Below are 17,421 nucleotides of genomic sequence, written 5' to 3'. Positions count from 1 at the left end.
TCCACTGCCAGATCTGGGTGGATCGCATAAAACACTATTGGGCCCTGCTTTCATCTGGGAAAACTGTTCACTATTCCAGGAGCCAGGGTCAAGAAGAAAAATTATGGGTCCTGGTGCATCTCTTGTTTCCAAGCCCCCTATTTCTCACATACATACATACACACACACACACACACACACACACACACACACACACACACACACACACACACACACACACACACACACACACACACCCCCCATTGTTAACCGTCCCCCTCATGATATTTTTCCCCTTTCAAGATTTATTAATCAATTCACCAAACGATAATTTGACAGGAAAATATCCCATTAGTTATTTCTAATATTATGCAGACAACAACACTGATTTTGGTGACTGCCTCAGCCCTCGTTAACATGTTCTGTACATTGCACCGTATGGACACTGACAATATATTGATTTTTGGAGGAAAGATTTATTAGTTGCAACCCAGATAAACCGCACAAGATATTTTCCATTCTGCAGGAGTAGAAGATGATTTTCTTTTGTTTGGGTGCGTAATATTATTCAATGTAATTACTTTATAGAAGGAGTGTAATTGAATTCTATTTTATCAGTAACCTCACTGGGTGGAAAGATCAAATGACTCCTGAGCAACAAAATAGAATGATTGATTACTTAGGTCTTCACCGTCAGTGAGAAGCATTGGAGCCCTCAGGTGTCTCTGTGCAACACAACTTTTAAGAAACCAGAGGACAAAGACTGAATGTTTCATAATTGTATTTGTGCCTTCTTGATCAGCAAGTCTGAAGACTGTGTTGTGTTGATTGCTGCTTCTCACGACAATATATTTTTAATATCTACTATGTAACACAACTTTATCATGATATTTCAATAACTCAAAAAACTCAAAAGCACCAAGCTTACCTAAGAGGTAAGTAGACAAAAGGACAGAATTGAAGTCAATGGAAAAGACCATTTAGAATCATGTGCAGTGTAAAACAGGTTACTGATTCACTATAAGCCCATTACATACTCCTGTCCTGGCAATCTCACCCCACAAAGCCTGCTCACAGTAAATTTACATTAGCAACAAGATAAACATGATTACATCCTCTGTTCGCAAGATAGTTATGGATGAAAAAGGCCATCTAGTATAGTTCATCTCATTCATCCCAGAATGACATACGGATATACATATTGGGAGCAGGAATAGGCTATGCAGCCCCTCGAGCCTGCTCCACCATTTGATAACATTGCCTACGTTATACTGGTATACTCAAAAGTATTTAATTGGCTGTAAAGTGATTCGAGGCATTGTGAAAGGTGTTGTATAAATGTGAGTCTTGTCTTTCTTTCATTACACCTGCATGCAGAAAGCAGAGTGACTGTAGCAATGGTGAATTGGAGGCCCAATGCTGATTCTCTAAAGATAATTAAGCACAGTGCAATCAACTGATGTTAGGTAGGTGGCTACAAAGAAATCACTACCTTTACAAAAACAATTCAGCTCTGTGGCTAACCTCCACCCCAGCCCCCGCCAAACCTCCTGCAATCTCCCCTCCACAACCACCCACCCCCACCGCCCCCCCCCCCCCACACCCCCCTCCCCCGCAACCCCCTTCTAACCTGCCCCCAACCCCACTCCAACCTCCCCCAAGCCCCTCTCTAACTGAATTTTCTGAAGTCATATTAGACTCAAAACATTAACTCTGTTTCTCTCTACACGGATGCTGCCAGACCTGCTGAGCTTTTCCAGCATTTTCTATTTTTACTTTGGATCTCTCTATCAGGTTTCCACCTCTGCCACAGCTATCAAAATCACAATTGGCATTTTGTGACTGTGACAAAGGTAAACTATCCTCTCTCAACCTACCTGCAGCCTTTGACACCATCCACCTCCAGGCCCTCCACACACAACTGCATGGAACTGTTCCACCTTGTTCCGTTTTTATCTAACTTGCCAGCACTAGCGGATCACTTGTAATTGCCTCTCTTCTACCCCCACATTGTTACCTCTCGAATCCCCCAAGGATCTACTCTTGACCTCCCCCGCCCCACCCTCCACCCATGTCTCATCTACATACTGCCCCTTGGCGACATCATCTGAAAGCACTATGTTCATTTTAACATGTATGCTGATGACACCCAACTCTACCCTACCACGCCTCTCTCTCAATTCCGTCACTATTGCTAAATTATCAGATTGCTCATCCAGTACTGGATGAGCAGAAATTTCCTCCAATAAACTATTGGGAAGACTGAACCCCTTGTTTTCTGTTTCAGTTCCAAACTCTGTTCCTCAGCTACCAACTCTGTCCCTCTCCCTGGCAACAGCCTGAATTTAAATCAGTCTGCTCGCAACCTTGGTGTCATATTTGACCCCACGATGTACATCTGACCATATATTCATGCCATCAGTAAGACTGCCTATTTCCACCTCCTGTAACTGTGCTGACCTTCACCCCTGTTTCAGCTCATCTACTGCTGAAACCTTCATTCATGCCTTTATTACCTCTTAGACTTGACTATTCCAACGCGCTCACATTCTACTTTCTGTAAACTTGGGGTCATCCAAAACTCTGCTATCCAAGGCTTAACTCATAGCAAATCCCATTCCCTTATCATGCCTTTACTCGCTGAGCAGCAATGGCTCCTGTCAAGCAACGTCTTGATTTTAAAATTCTCATTCTAGTTTTCAAATTTCTCCATGCCTCACCCTTCCCTATCGCTTTAATCTCCTCCAACTCCAAACCAAACTACCTTTGAGATATGTGTGCTGATCCCATTCTCGCCTTTTATGCATCGGTGGCCACGCCTTTAATTGCCTAGGCCCGAAACTCAGGAATTCATTCCTTACATCTCTCTGCCTCTCTAGCTTGGTTTGCTTCTTTAAAACAATCCTTAAAACCTGCCTTTTTGAGTAACCTGCTGCCCAAATATCTCCCTTTGTGGCTCGTGTCATTTTATAAAATACAAGTCCTGTAAATCATCTTCGGATGTTCTATTATGTTAAAGGCACTATATAAATATTAGTTGTTATTGTAAAAGTATTTCCCTCCACTGCTCATTCTCTTGACACCACTGGCAAGCTACAGGATGGAGCCTACACACCAACCAAAGTGAAAGCATTTGGCATGAACTTCTTTGCCAAACTTGTTAAGTTGTCTTGCAGAAAACCTGAAGAGGATGAAGTAACTTGTTTTTTTAACATGGAGAGTAATTTTTTTTAACATCAAGCGGAAAGGAAGCTTAGTTTTTAAAGCCTAGCGCAAAATAACTAAATACTTCTAAGGAGGACAAACAAGGAACAGGAATACACAATGAATGGTAGGACCCCAGGAAATACCGAGGATCAGAGGGACCTTGGTGTACATGTTCACTGGTCCCTTAAAGTAATGGGACAGGTAGATAAGGTGGTTAAGAAGGCATATGGGATACTTTCCTTTGTTAGCCGAGGCATAGAATATAAGCAGGGAGGTTATGCTGGAACTGGTTAGGCCACAGCTAGAGTATTGCGTGCAGTTCTTGAATCCACATTATAGGAAGGATGTGATTGCACTAGAAAGAGTGCAGAGGAGATTTACCAGGATGTGGCTTGGGCTGGAGAGTTTTAGTTATGAGGAGAGGCTGGATAGACTGGGGTTATTTTCCCTGGAGCAGAGGAGATTGAGGGGGGACATGATTGATGTGTATAAAGTTATGAGGGGCATAGATAGGGTAGAGAGGAAAGAACTTTTCCCCTTGGTGGAGGGACCAATAACCAGGGGACATAGATTTAAGGTAAGAGGCAGGAGGTTTAGAGGGGAAGTGAGGAAGAATCTTTTCACCCAGAAAGTGGTGGGAATCCGGACCTCACTGCCTGAAGGAGTGGTAGAGGCAGAAAACCTCATAACATTTAAGTATTTGGATGTGCACTTGCAATGCCAAGGCATACAAGGCTATGGGCCTAGTGCTGGAAAATGTGATTAGAATAGTTAGGTACTTGTTTGACCGGCGCAAACTCAATGGGCCAAAGGGCCTTTTTCTGTGCTGTAGACCTCTTATGACTCTATGCACCAATCTTTACAGAAGTAAAATCACTGAATCTTAGTTTCTTGCAAAGCTTCTCTATCAGTAAGCATTGTTCCCTGAACTCTGGGAAAACGTATAGCCACTAAGTTTTTTGGAGCCTGATACTTATGTTTCTCACACCACCTAATGCCAGCCCCCAGAGACATGTTCGGGGTTGGGTGGGATGGGCCTGTGATCTGGTGGGACGGTGCCATGTTCTGACATTCCACCGTGTTCTGGCACTGTTGGGACTACTCGGATTGGCCAGCAGCACTCAAGGGCTGGACTGCTGGACTTCCTTTCCATGAGGGGCGGAAGCCCCACATTTACCTTAAAGCCGCCCCTGTTGGTCTTGAGCCTGTTTTAAAGTCGGCGGGCTCAAGACTGATCTTTTTCTTTACCAGGATGAGGGGGTGGTGAGCAAAACACCCTCTTCCCCTGTTTCACTTCTCTCTGGAAAATCCAGCCCCAACTAACTATTTTAGGTTACCAGTATCAGTCTTTAAATTGGACTTTCTCAGTAGCTACTGAGTTATTATCTGTATTAACAAATATTGAACACTGCATAACCAGACTGATTTTGTTGATATTTATACCAGTGGAATGGCTTATTAACTGCTCAGGGCATGCTGAAGGATTGTTGTTATTGCATCTCATGTAATTTTTCATTACAACTGAAGAAATTAGGGATTGCACATTACAAATCGAACCTTTTCATGATTTCCTTAGAAAGCTGCAAATTGCAGTGAAATTGATCTTCCATCTGTCAAAAATTATCAAAATATTTGCTTGAATGCTCTTTCACAGTAATATATTATTACTCTCTTTTCTGTGAAATAGGATTGTCTAAGCTCCCCATTTATTCCTTACTTTTTAGAAACTCATCTGACAACCTCTGCACTTGCTTGGAAATTTTATCGCCCAGAATATTTTTGGAGTTTAACATCTCATGTTCGTTTGACTTGTTTCTTGCACCCTTCAGCTCAGATATGATTTTCCCTGATTCATAATTCAGTGTCCCTTCCTCGTCACAAGTTGCTGGCCGATTTGCATTAAGAATGGAGTGTGTTATTCAGACACCATTATTTTCGTTGCAGGTTCAAGCCCAATGGGTTTTGAGAGCATAGCTGGAGGTGCCTTTTTTTTTGAAAACGTTGAATAATGCTTAAACTTCTTCTAAGTGGTCCAGAATATCCGACAGGTCCCAGAGCTTTTTTCAAAAGCTGCATTGGGGTTGTGCTCCAGGTCAGGCCAACAGTTTTAAGCAGTTTCTCTGACGAGCTATTACAATATTGCATGTTGGACTCAACTCGAAGGAAAATTATTCAAAAGAATGTATCAAAATATTAATGTATTTAACTTAACATCATCTATGCCAAAACAATAAAATCTTATTTTTACTGTAACTTTTGAACATGAGCTTGCGATGAAAAGCTTCATACGAGGAATAAATCTCATGAAGGCACAATAAACCCTGACGCAAAGCAGCGACAAGGAAATAGAAAGCTGAAGAGCATAGGGCACCAGCTTGATTATGTGTCTTTGTTGCTTTAATGCTCCAGCTAGCGTAATCTTTTTTCTCAAAAATAGTTGTTCTTCCCAATTAATCAAGGCAGTCCAGACACTAAAGGAAATTAATCTAACACTGAAACAGGTTTGGCTTTATTGGACTCAGACTTCAGACTGATGTTTGTCTGTTTCCTCCTAATTGACTAAAGTCATCAGAATGCTGCTTATTGGCATTTTCAGCTGGAAAATGTGTATACTTGTCTAACCATTACCCTCCCAACCATTCCAACAAGCAGTTATGAAAAGTATGTTCAACTTTAACACTACAATGGCCCAGTTTCAAATTCATAGCAAAAAGGTAAAATATGAAATTTATTGTTGTCTGAAGCTAACACTATCTTATATCTGTGCCACTCTTCTGTTCATACAACCCAATACTATGCCATTTTACTGCAGCCACACACTCATCAGTTTTTTTTTGCACAAACACTAAGCCCTTTAGTGATGGATACATTGAATGGTTGTCCCATTCAACTCATGGACCTCAATTAGAAGGATAGCAAAGAAGAAAAATAGAGCATATGTGTTGAATGAAATAAGAATTTGGGATTAATATGGGGGCAAAAACTGCTTACATTGTAAAGGACAGAGGTCCAAAAACTGACCTTTAGGGTACTTCTTCTATAAGCCCTTTCCACTTTGAAAGTCTCCACTTACGATTATTATGTATTACTTAAGCTACATTTTGTTTAGCAATTGTCTTATTCTAAAATTGTTTTGACATACTTTCTGTTTTCCCTTACCAGATATCAAATGGCTAGCAACAACACAGCAGGCATAGCACAAGCCAGAAAGATGGTGGAACAGCTGAAAATGGAAGCCAACATTGACAGAATAAAGGTGAGAAGCCTATTATTTGCACTCGCCATACATTAAGTAAAATAACAGGGATTAATTCAGTGGTTCTAATACATCTTTCTTTGGTTTTGTGTCCATTTTTTTCTTGATACCACAGTGAAGAAGCGTGGGCTGTTCTTCCATGTTAAATGCGCTGTATAAAGGTTGAGTTGTTGGTGCAACAAACCTCTAGCTCTTATCCCTGCTCATTTTTTTTTTTAAATGAAATTTCTGGGATCTGACCTGCCAAGATTAAAAGAATAAAGTACTATTAATACAGACAATATATTTCTGAGTCTGTATACTCCATTTTAATCTGTTCAGGTCAAGTATAATATTTATAGCCTGGGAATTATTTTCCTGGAACCAGAAGTCATTGTGCTCTGTGAGCCTGTGACTTACATACAGTAAGTAGGTGACTGCAGTAAAATGTAGCTTTAATGTGTTAATAAATGCCTTTTTTATCAATCTAGTTAACAGGCTGGATGATGCTCATACATGGTGGCAGACACTTGTCAAAGATCATTAAATTGCATTTCAACATGAAATCATATGCATTTTTATGTGCAAACAGCTTGGATTATGTTTGTAATTCAAAGCCTGCAGGAGCAGTACTAAAATGATAAAGTCACCATGAGGCACAAAAACTTCATTTACACAATTACACATAGGCAGTATTTGAAGAGAAAAATGCAAATCTGGGAACTAGTGGAACTGCTGCCAATGGCATGACATCTGATACACCACAACCACCCAAAAAGGAGAAACTGGACCTTGGGTTTACTTACAACACCTTCATCTCAGTTCTTCTTTTCCATTAATATTTTAAAATATCATCATTCCGCTACATTGATCCTATTACTGGTAGCCCTATGCCTAAATCAGAGTTGTACAAACACAATGTTTAAAATAACTAAGATATATCAAGGCCAAAGTTCCTTGCCATTCCGGCTTGAGTGTGCTAGAAAAGCCACAACATCATAGACTGGAACTTGAATATATCAGGTGCTAACCTTGCCCAGGGGTTTTGTTCAGCCCAGAATTACCAAAGAGGCTGTTGCAGGCAAAGCCTGAAGTTTCAGGAGATGGGAGGTGACAGTCTTCCTCACTTCAGCTTTCTAAAGCCACATTTTGCACTCCTAATGGTAACAGCGCCTATCAACTCCTGCGTACAAGGACACCTACTGATCCCCACATAGCTGCAGGAGCTGAGGCCATCAGTAGTCACAATCATGGCATAATTATTGGGTTTGCACACCTGATGGTTTTCAGGACTATTGTAAAAGACATTCGTTATAGGCTCTGAACTATGTCAATAAAAAGCATTGAAAGGATCCATCATAAAACATAAAAATGACACATTCCAATACATGTGCTGAATCCATCACAAAAGGTGACATGAATGTGAGTGACTAGTACACAGGACCCAACCTCAATGTTTTCTGGTGTGTCACAAGACAAATGTGACATCGATAGGGATTTGTTTGAAATAGCATTGAGGAGCATAACTAAATATAAGGGAAATTAGAAAGTTCATTCCAATCAAAAAATAGTAGAATAACATAGAACTTAGGTTCAGTGAATCACAGTTTCACTGTAAAAATATGACTAAGGACAGAAACCACAGAACTAGAGAACCAGCAAAGAGGAACTCCAGCACTTTAATATGATCAGTTACAAGTAATTTTTGATCATGAACGTGAAAGTAGAACTTCTTTCAATTATTGCATGCGTAAGGGATAACACAAAACAACTCTGAAATGTCTTCTGAGATAAATTAATTTAACAAAGAATTCTGAAGTCATTCTCCTTGGCTTTAGCTTCCGAAATCACATAAACAGCCTCACCCAAGAAGGCAAGAAGACATGAACTAGCACTGCCTTGCAAACTGCCTCTGGGAGGTGGCTGAGAGAACGTGTGGATGACTTATGTGCCTCCCTATGAGGAAGTGGTTTGCCTCCACTTTCCTGCTGCCTCAACAACATGGTCAAAAGCAGTTACTACCGTTGTAGGAAACTGCAAAGGTAAATCTCCATCCCATTAGCCTGTAGCATAAGCCCTAAACCAATTGACCAAATCCTTTATTGAACCAACCTCAATCAGTATGTTTCAGAAGCAAAGCAAAGCTGATGGAGTGGATGAAAACAGTTCCTAAAGCAAAACACTGCCGATGCTGGAAATCTGAAATAAAAACTAAAAGTGCTGGAAATACTTAGATCAGGCAGCATCTGTGGAGAGAGAAAAGATTCACAGGCAGAATTTTCCAGTCCCAGCAGCAGCAGGAAGCTTGGCGGACGGGGGAAAACTTAATTTGGCAGGAGGCCAACGTTGGGATGGACTTTAATAATTAAGTTCTCTGGACTTGAAAGGTGGGTTGAATTTCTCAGCGAACAATGTCGGGAAGCCCTTTTGCATGCATTAGCATCTCATGCATGCTCATTAAAAGGCCACCTCACCGGAATTAAGTTCCCCTTCCAAATTAAGGGTGGAATTTTCCACTCCCGCCAGCAGCAGGAAGCTTGGCAGGCAGGGGTACTCAATTTGGCGGGAGGTACAAAAATTTATTTCCTGCCGGAGGGATAAACTTGGAATTCTGTCCACCCAACTTTGGGTTAAAGGGGGGCATCGAGCTTCCCTACGAACAATGTCAAGAACCACATTTGCACGCAGTGGCATCTCATGCATTCTCATTGAAAGGCCACCTCACCTGAATTAAGTTCGCCCTCCAAATTGTTACCCACCAGTGGAAATTAGAATGTTCAGTTTTACAGCTGTGGATAAGTGGTGCACATCTAGTGAACTTCACCTCTTCCATGACTTTGAGATCTGTAGCCATTGTATTTTCTTTCTTGGGTACCTCACTTAACTTCACTCAGGTGCTGTTTACAAACACTGTGCCAAGGCTGGACAAGGGAGGCAGGCGAAGACTGGAAGAGGGGGAGAGTGTTGGGGTGGAAGGTTTGGGTGAAGGCTGGACAAGGGAGGCAGGCTTCGGGAATGGTGGGGAGAATGTTGGGGGGGGTGGTGCAATGTCCGGGAAAGGGGGAGAGAGGGAAGAACGTCCAGGGAAGGGGGGTGGGGGTGGGGGTGGTGTTATCCGGGGATGTTGGGGGGGATGCCCGGGGAAGTGGCTGGTAGTGTTTTAGATGGCGGGGTTTGTGGTGTTGACCATGTGGTTCTGTGGAGGAGAACTAAGGGTACTGGTAATGGGAGTTTTGAGGGTAATGGATACAAGTGGAACAGTGTCTGAGTCAGGCTTCTTGGACAAAGAGCAATGTCTCCATGCACAGTCATGTATGTATGGGAGGAACATCCATCTCTTGTCCTCCAGGATGTCCTTTACCTGGAAGGGGTGGGCTAGGGATGCCATGTCTGGACAGAGGCTGGGTGAAGGACTTAGCACTGCCCTGTTGGTTTTGAGATGGGGAGAAACATGTAAAGGCTATGCTCACTTAATGTATCACTCCAATTCATTCACATATCCACCGAGGCATCGATGATACAGGCTGCAAGCAACCCTGCTTTGGTACTGGCTCTCATCCAGATGAGAAGGCGGGGCGGGGGGGGGCATTCCAGGTTGGCACAGGGATAGGAAGAGTAAGGGCCTGAGCAGGAAGAGGCAGCAGGGCCTCAAGAAGGTCAAGATGCTGACAAACAGGGTCCACGGCAACTGCAACCATTGGCTCAAACATGGGTGGGTCACAGGCAGGTTCTTAGCTAGAGATGAGCTAAAGGAAATGCCGGAGACACCTTTGCATGTCCCCAAAATGCGGTTGCTCACATCTGCCAGCTTCTCCAGTATAAGTTGCTGCCGCAAGGACTCTGGAGGAGTAATGCAGAGCTCCAAGCCTGCAGTGATTGAATGGTTGTCTTGGTGCCATTTAAATATGGTGCTGGGACCTTTGACCCCATGAGATAACAGTGGGGCAGGCGACTTGCTGCCCGCCCCACCACGAGATTCGCCGAGCTTCTCGCTGATGCGTAGTTAATGAGCTGAACAGCAGAAGATCGCGCGTGTTCAGCTGTCCGCGCGTGTTCAGCTGTCCCAATGTCCAGTGGGAATCATGCCGACTTTCCCTCTGACCACCGGAAGTAGGTTCCAAAACGGAAGATCCTGCTTTAGGTTCCCTGCCAGCGAGAAACTGGAATGTTCACATTCACGACTGCAGATAATTGGCATATACCTAACGAGGTAGAATTGTTCCATGATTAATAGTGAGCTTCTGCTGCATTGTCCTCTTTGGGGAACATCTGTAAATGCCAACCTATGCTTGAGACCGGGTGGTGGATGTTACGTGGAGGATAACCAAGAAAGGGAGGAAGGGTTGGCGGGGCAGCGTGTAGCAGTGGCCTGACAAAGGCATAGTGAAGGCTGTCCAGGTGTCCTTTTAAATATGGTGCCTGGACCTCCGACTTCTAACGATGACTTCCTGCCCGTCCCACCGTGACAATCTGTGAGTTCCACGCGAGTGCATATGTAATGAGTTGAACAACGCAAGACTGTGTGGGGTCAGCCATCCCGCCTCACAGCGGAAATCACTCTCACTTCCCCACCTGCCACCAAACTTAAACTTCAGAACAGAAGATTGCGGCCAACATTTCAGGTCAATGGCCTTTCATCAGAACTGAAGAAAGATAGAAATGTAAGAGTTTTTAAGCCATGGAAGGGACTAGTGGCAAGAAGAGTAAAAGGGAAGGTCTGTGATAGGGTGGAGGGCAGGAGAGATTAAATAACAGAAGATTTCATGATGCGGAAGCTAAGGAGAGTGGTAATGGGTGTAGTAAAGGAACAAGGGTTGTGTCCAAATGAGGCATGAAGGGCTACATGGAACCACATGAATGCAACATGAAGGGATAAAGAAAGAAGCCAGCAAATAAAGCCACAAAAAACACATAGGGCAGAATTTTGCCCTTGACGGGCAGGCTCGGCGGACGGGAGTGGTTAGAGAGCCCCGCATGAAAAGCGCACGGCATTGCTGCCTTGTGAGGGGGAGGGGGGCGCGAGCGGGGAACTTCACATATGCGAAAATGAAGATATATAAAAAATAAAGAACTTAAGGTGTTAAAAAAACATGTCCCCTCAAGTGACTTTGTCACATGAGCAGGGACATGTTAGAAATTAGTATGAAAATTTTTTTAAATGACGGATTGAAACCTCATCCTGCCCATGGATGAGGTTTTGCAAAAAATGCAAAGGTCACTTGGCCTTTTTGCCTGCCCGCCAACTGTAAGGTTGGACGGACAATGAATAAGTTTCATTTAAGTACATTGTTAACGGCCTTAATAGGCCTTTTAATTGTCAGCGTACACGCCCACCAACCAAAATATCGCACGAGTGCACAATGGCATTGGGATGCTCACCCAACATCAACGCGAATCATTTATGCTCGATCGGGTCGGGCACGTGGTCGGCCGACGAGCTAAAAATTCTGGCCATAGAACAAGATGGAGGCAGAAATTATGATCTCTAGCTGTTGAACTCCTATTGAGTCCAGAAGGCTGTAGAGCAACGAGACAAAAGATAAGGTGCTGTTCCTTGAGCTTGCGTTGAGCTTCACTGGAACACTGTAGCAGGCCGTGGATGTTAAGGTCAGAGTGGGAGCAAGGTGGAGACTTTTTGTTATTTCAGCTCAACGGAAGCTCGACATATATGTGTAAGGAGTTTCCATCACCAGTAACACCCAACCCCCAACTTCCTCTCCCCCTCCCCCAGCACCTTACAACAGCAACAATGTTTGAGGCAGGTGTACGATTGGGTCCAAGACTGGTTTTTAGTTGTTCTGGTGAACTCCAACAAAAAGGCTGTGGATTTTTGGAATATCACGCAGTAGGTCTTCAACAAACCTTTCTTTGGTCCAATGATGATCTGATGGGTCAACGTACCTGCATTTTATTGCTTCTCACTGTTGTCATGGAAAATATGCCCAGTTCCTCAGAGACCATAAGAACTGAGACATTTTGACAGCAGCCAAGAAGCGAACAGTCAATTTCCCCAAGCACATCACAACAGTAAGAAGAGACTAGTCTATAAATAAATTTTAAAGATACATGGGGTGGTTTTTTTTCCCCTTGAATTTCTGTCCACTTTAGGAGCTTATATTAATCTAAATCATTTGTTGGATTTGTGAAACCACTTTTCTATCTCTCAGGAGTTTCACCCTGACCAGTTCCTTCTGAGATTTCCAAATTAACTTTTTGTTCATAGATGCTTAAACATTGCCCAATCATCCCTTCCAATTCAGAAAAAATACAAAATTACTAGGCTTTCCTTTCATTTTGAAACCTACCGCTTCAATTTTAAAAGGTTAACATGGGGCAGGATTTTTCAGCTTGGCGTGCGGGCGTCACCGACACGCACAAGCGTAAAATAACACGCAGTGATGTTGGGTGAGTGTCCTGATGTCATCGCGCACTTGCGTGATATTTTGGTCGGCAGGCATGCGGGAGCGTTGGCAGTTCCCCCGCCGACAATTAAGAGGGCTGTTAAGCCCCTTAATCAATTAATTCAACTGAATTGTTTGCTGTCTGTCCAACCTTAAGGTTGGTGGACCGGCGAATAAGCCAAGTGACCTTTGCCGTTTTTGCAAAACTTCATCCATGTGGTTTCAACAATGACTTAAAAAAAAATTTTAAAACTCATTTCACATATCCCTGTTCATGTGGCAGTCACGTGTGGGGACATGGTTTTAAACTTTATTTCTCATGTTAAAAATCTTCAGCTCCCTGAGGCAGCCCTGTGCCTTCAGGGAGCTTTCACTGAGCGCACCCCAGCGCACGCGCACACTTCAGTACTCGCGCTCCTCCCACCCCCACCCAGGCAGCTCTGAGGTTATCAGGGCGTGATTCATGCTGGTTGGCTGTTAATTGGCCAGCCAGCGTGAAATCTCGGGCGGTGGACCGTTGCGTGGCCTCTCCTGGGCCCACTCGCCGTGCCCGTCTGACAAAGGGAAAATCCTCCCCTTGAGTCTGGAGAGAGTGCGGAAGAGGTTTGTAAAGAATGGTTCCAGGGGTGAGAAGCTTCATCAGAATTAGGAATAATTGGAAATGGTTTTGAGCAAGTGAAAGGGGAGAGGGTGGGAAGAAGAACGAAAGGGAAGGTCTGTGAAGAAGAGAGATTAAATGACAAGATTTCATAGTGCAAGGCCAAAGGGAGTGATAGTGAGACAAGAAAAGAATCAAAATATGTGTCTTGCGGAGGCTTGGACAGTTGCTGTCCAAAAGCAAAGAAAAGGAAATAAGAAAGAAACCTGAGGGGGGTAAAAAATAACAAACCAGCCAAGAAAAAGAAAACAAAATGGGGGCAGAGGTTACGATCTAAAATTGTCGAACTCCATGTTGGGTCCAGAAGGCTGTAAAGTGCCCGGCCGAAAGAGGAGGTGCAGTTACTCAAACTTACATTGAGTTTCGTTGGAATACTGCAGGAGTCTAAGGACAGAAAAGTCAGTGTGGGGATAAGGTGGAAAATTAAAATAATAGGACAGAACATTCAGAGTCTCATTTGTAGCTGAACAGAGCTGTTGTGCAAGCAATTGCTAAGTCTGCATTTACACTCCCCATCCTCGAGGAGACCACATCATTTTGACGTTTAGGTCTGGCTACATTTTTGCACAGCCCGCAAAATAATGGGGGTGAATTTCCATCGGCTGTGTCCCACTCATCCATCACAACTTTGCAGAGAGCCATGGAAATCACTTTTTACTGGGATTTGTTCAGCTGTTCCATCAATCTTACGGCAGATTAGTAGGAGAACATCCATGGACATAATTCCCCATAATTTTTCAGATAGCATAGCTCTATCATGTTTAAAGTTAGTTTCAGTGTGCGATCTGACTGCTTAAACTAAAGCTAAAAACTGAGGATGCTGGATATCTGAAATTTTAATTCTTGCTTCAGCACAGTGTGTTTGTATAGTATCATTAGTCATAGAGTCCCACTAATTTCAACCTAGAATCATTTAAAGAACTGGCATTTAAATACTGTGTTTCACATCAGGATATCCCATACTACTTCACAACCAATGAATATTTTTGAAAATACTTTGTTGGCTGTGAAAATCAAAAATAGGAAATTGCAGTGGATAGGTTGTACAAAGCAAGGCCCCACAAACAGCAATGAGATAAATGGACAGATAATCTGCTTTTGTGACATTAATTGAGGAATAAACTTTGGATGGGACAACTCGCCTGCAGTTCTTCAAATAGTGCTAGGCTTTCTTTGACTCCACCAGAGAGGGTAAACAACTCGATGTGATATTTTATCTGATAAATGTCACCCAGCTAGTGCAGCACTCCCTCAATACAGCTCTGAGGTTCAGCCTGGATTATGTGCCAAACTTTTTGGAGCAGCACTTCTGACTCAGACACAGAAGTGATGCCACTGGGGAGTCACGATGTTTTGCACAAATATCATTGACTTCCTATTATAGCCACGTTTTACAAAGATATGACTATGGCATTCTCTGGTGGAAAATTTTGTGACTGACCCTGGTTGACTGTTTTTGTTCATTGTGGGAAATCACATAAACCCAATTACTCAAAGCCTAAAGGCAAAAGAGAAAAAAATCTAAGTTTTACCTTCATATTCCAGGTGTCCAAAGCAGCAGCAGATTTGATGGCTTACTGCGAAGCTCATGCTAAAGAAGATCCTTTACTGACACCGGTTCCTGCATCAGAAAATCCCTTCAGAGAGAAGAAGTTCTTTTGTGCCATCCTGTAAAGCCCCACCCAGCCTGAAAGTCAGGCTGTTCTGAACAATGATGTTGAATTTTACCAATGTGGACACATTCCTGTCTGCAGAATTTTTAGCAAAGCCTGGAAGCTACAGGGATGTGCATGTTTAAAGAATCTTGTCAGCTTATTGGGAATGGAAGCAGAAGAACCACCTTGTGAAAATAGAGATTCTAAAACCGCTTAGAATGAAACAGTGTAGAGATGTGTAACATTTTTGCTCTTGCAAGGACCGTAAATTATGTTTGATAGTTTGATGTCTAAAGTATGACAGTTATTCCAAGAAAGGTAAATACTGAGGAAAATGTATAATTTTATTGGAATGATAATTGTTGTTCTTCAATATAATTTTAATTTAAGTTAAACAGACAAGTATACAATTAAGATAGATTACTGTGGTGTTGTACCTTAACATTTGGTTATGTGCTTTTTTGCATTAGAGTAGCACAATGATATGCTGGACTTTGCTTTAAGAGCTGATTTTCAAGGAAGAGAAATGTTACTAACAAGCATTTGGCAAATGGAATGTCATTTGCGAAACATAAAAGCTGGCAGCTTGTGTATTTTCTTAAACTCTTCTTAGTGCTTCTCCAACATTTGTGGATAGTTGCTTACGATTTCTGCTAGTACAAGTAACACGTGCTATTTAGTGATCCTAATATTTGTGATAGCAACAAAAGAATTGCATGGAAATGTTCCAGCCATTCCCCTTTTAATTGATTTAGTTTAGTTGATCTGAAATGATGCAATGTAAATATACAGAACACAAGATTTTAATTTCAAGTTCTAACTGCTAATGAAGCACAGCCTATTTCTTAACAGCCCTATTCTCTCACTAATGCTTGTGAACACTATAAGAAATATGTCGTTAAATCATTTATATAAACAGTTTATACCAAATTAAATATTGTAAAATAACACGTTTTACTGGAAGTAAAACTTGCATGCAAACAATAGTACATAGACATACATGTTAATGTTTGAAAAGCAAGACTAATAGTCAATAAGTAGCTTTGTATACAAAGAACTGAAAAGAAAAACAGACCAATGGTTTACAAAATTCTTCTTGGTTCATCAATTTAACAAAATAAAACAGTTTTAGAAGCCAAAAGAATCAATCCCTTGATGCAATCTTTCTGTGTATCTTTTTTTACCCAACTGAAACAGCAGGAAAGGCTGTTGGACAGTGTAATATGCAGATGAACAAACAGGTCTCAACTTTTGTGAATAATCGGATAATTTTACCTCAGACTGTTTCACCGCCTTTTAACAAACCTTTTTGATATTTTCAAAGTGTATTTTTACTCAATTGCTAATTTTCTTAGATCTGCATGTACCAACATCTGCCATTACACTGCCAAACAAGCCCTCTGCCTCATTTCCAATTCAATACAAAAGAGTGATATATCATAGTATTAGACCCACATCTGCACAGAAAAGTAGGAGTCATCATCAAACAAACCGATACATTAACCAAAATAGCTACATTGAAAACATTACAAAATGAGGAAGACTGACATGTATGACTATGGCTTGTTGAGTCTAATTTTTCTGCAAACTTGTGTTCATGGCAGCAGTGAGTTGTAGTGCCTATTTGAGTCACCAGGAATGCTATATATGACAGTAAGAATAAAAGGGATGTGTGAATTTTCTTAAACTGAGTACATTGTAAAAATGTGTATTGTATTTCTGGTTGTATACCCTTGTTAGCTTTGTATCGGGAAACTTGAACAAAGTATGATGTATTGCACATTTTCATGCCATGTGAACAATGTATCAGTTTTAAATAAAATCTTCAGAACATTTCATTTACAGGCATTTTAAACTGCATTGAATTATGCATAATATACTTCCCCTAATAAACATGCTGAATCATTACTGTTGGAATATTAAACATGGTGCTGTTCTTGAGAAGTTCATGCTACCATGGCAATGTACTTGTGTAAGAATCTCTTATCTGCAGGTTCACAGCCCAAGATAACAAGTGATGAACTTTGTCTGCTAGCTTAGCCGTTGCTAGGTGCGGAGCCATATTAGGACTAAGTTGTCAGTTTTTTCATTGAGAAACCGTGACCAACCGTCCTGTATGAAGATCATCCCATAATTTTACGTTTTGTCCCGCTTCCCATATATTGGTTCCCTGGTGTGCCATTTGTCCTCTATTTCTTGGGCAGGGACTAGGAGACTGTTGGTGAGGGTAGGTTAATGCAGCCTGAATCTCGGGGATCTGGCAGGCCCGGGGGTGGGGTTGGGGGT

At 42.1% G+C, this 17,421-nt stretch overlaps 1 protein-coding gene across 7 annotated transcripts in view; it reads left to right on the top strand.

Moving 5' to 3' along the window:
- Nucleotides 1–16,973, top strand: part of LOC121292662 (guanine nucleotide-binding protein G(I)/G(S)/G(O) subunit gamma-2) — an 84,767-nt gene extending 67,794 nt beyond the window's left edge. For 5 of the 7 annotated variants that reach the window (XM_041214920.1, XM_041214919.1, XM_041214921.1 and 2 more), the window contains 2 exons: nucleotides 6,349–6,442; nucleotides 15,026–16,973. In XM_041214920.1, coding sequence (XP_041070854.1) covers nucleotides 6,356–6,442; nucleotides 15,026–15,154 — 216 coding nt within the window. In that variant the 5' untranslated portion in view covers nucleotides 6,349–6,355 and the 3' untranslated portion in view covers nucleotides 15,155–16,973. Of the gene's footprint in view, nucleotides 1–6,348; nucleotides 6,443–8,259; nucleotides 8,464–8,542; nucleotides 8,646–15,025 lie in introns of those variants that run through there. The other 2 variants (XR_005946311.1, XR_005946310.1) reach the window with 2 other exon arrangements.
- The last annotated feature ends 448 nt before the right edge of the window (nucleotides 16,974–17,421 follow it).

This window comes from Carcharodon carcharias, chromosome 20 (genome assembly GCF_017639515.1).
Source record: "Carcharodon carcharias isolate sCarCar2 chromosome 20, sCarCar2.pri, whole genome shotgun sequence".
NCBI classification, from domain to species: Eukaryota; Metazoa; Chordata; class Chondrichthyes; order Lamniformes; family Lamnidae; genus Carcharodon; species Carcharodon carcharias.
Note: the sequence above shows the minus strand (reverse complement) of the source record. Positions and strands in the feature narration are given on the sequence as shown.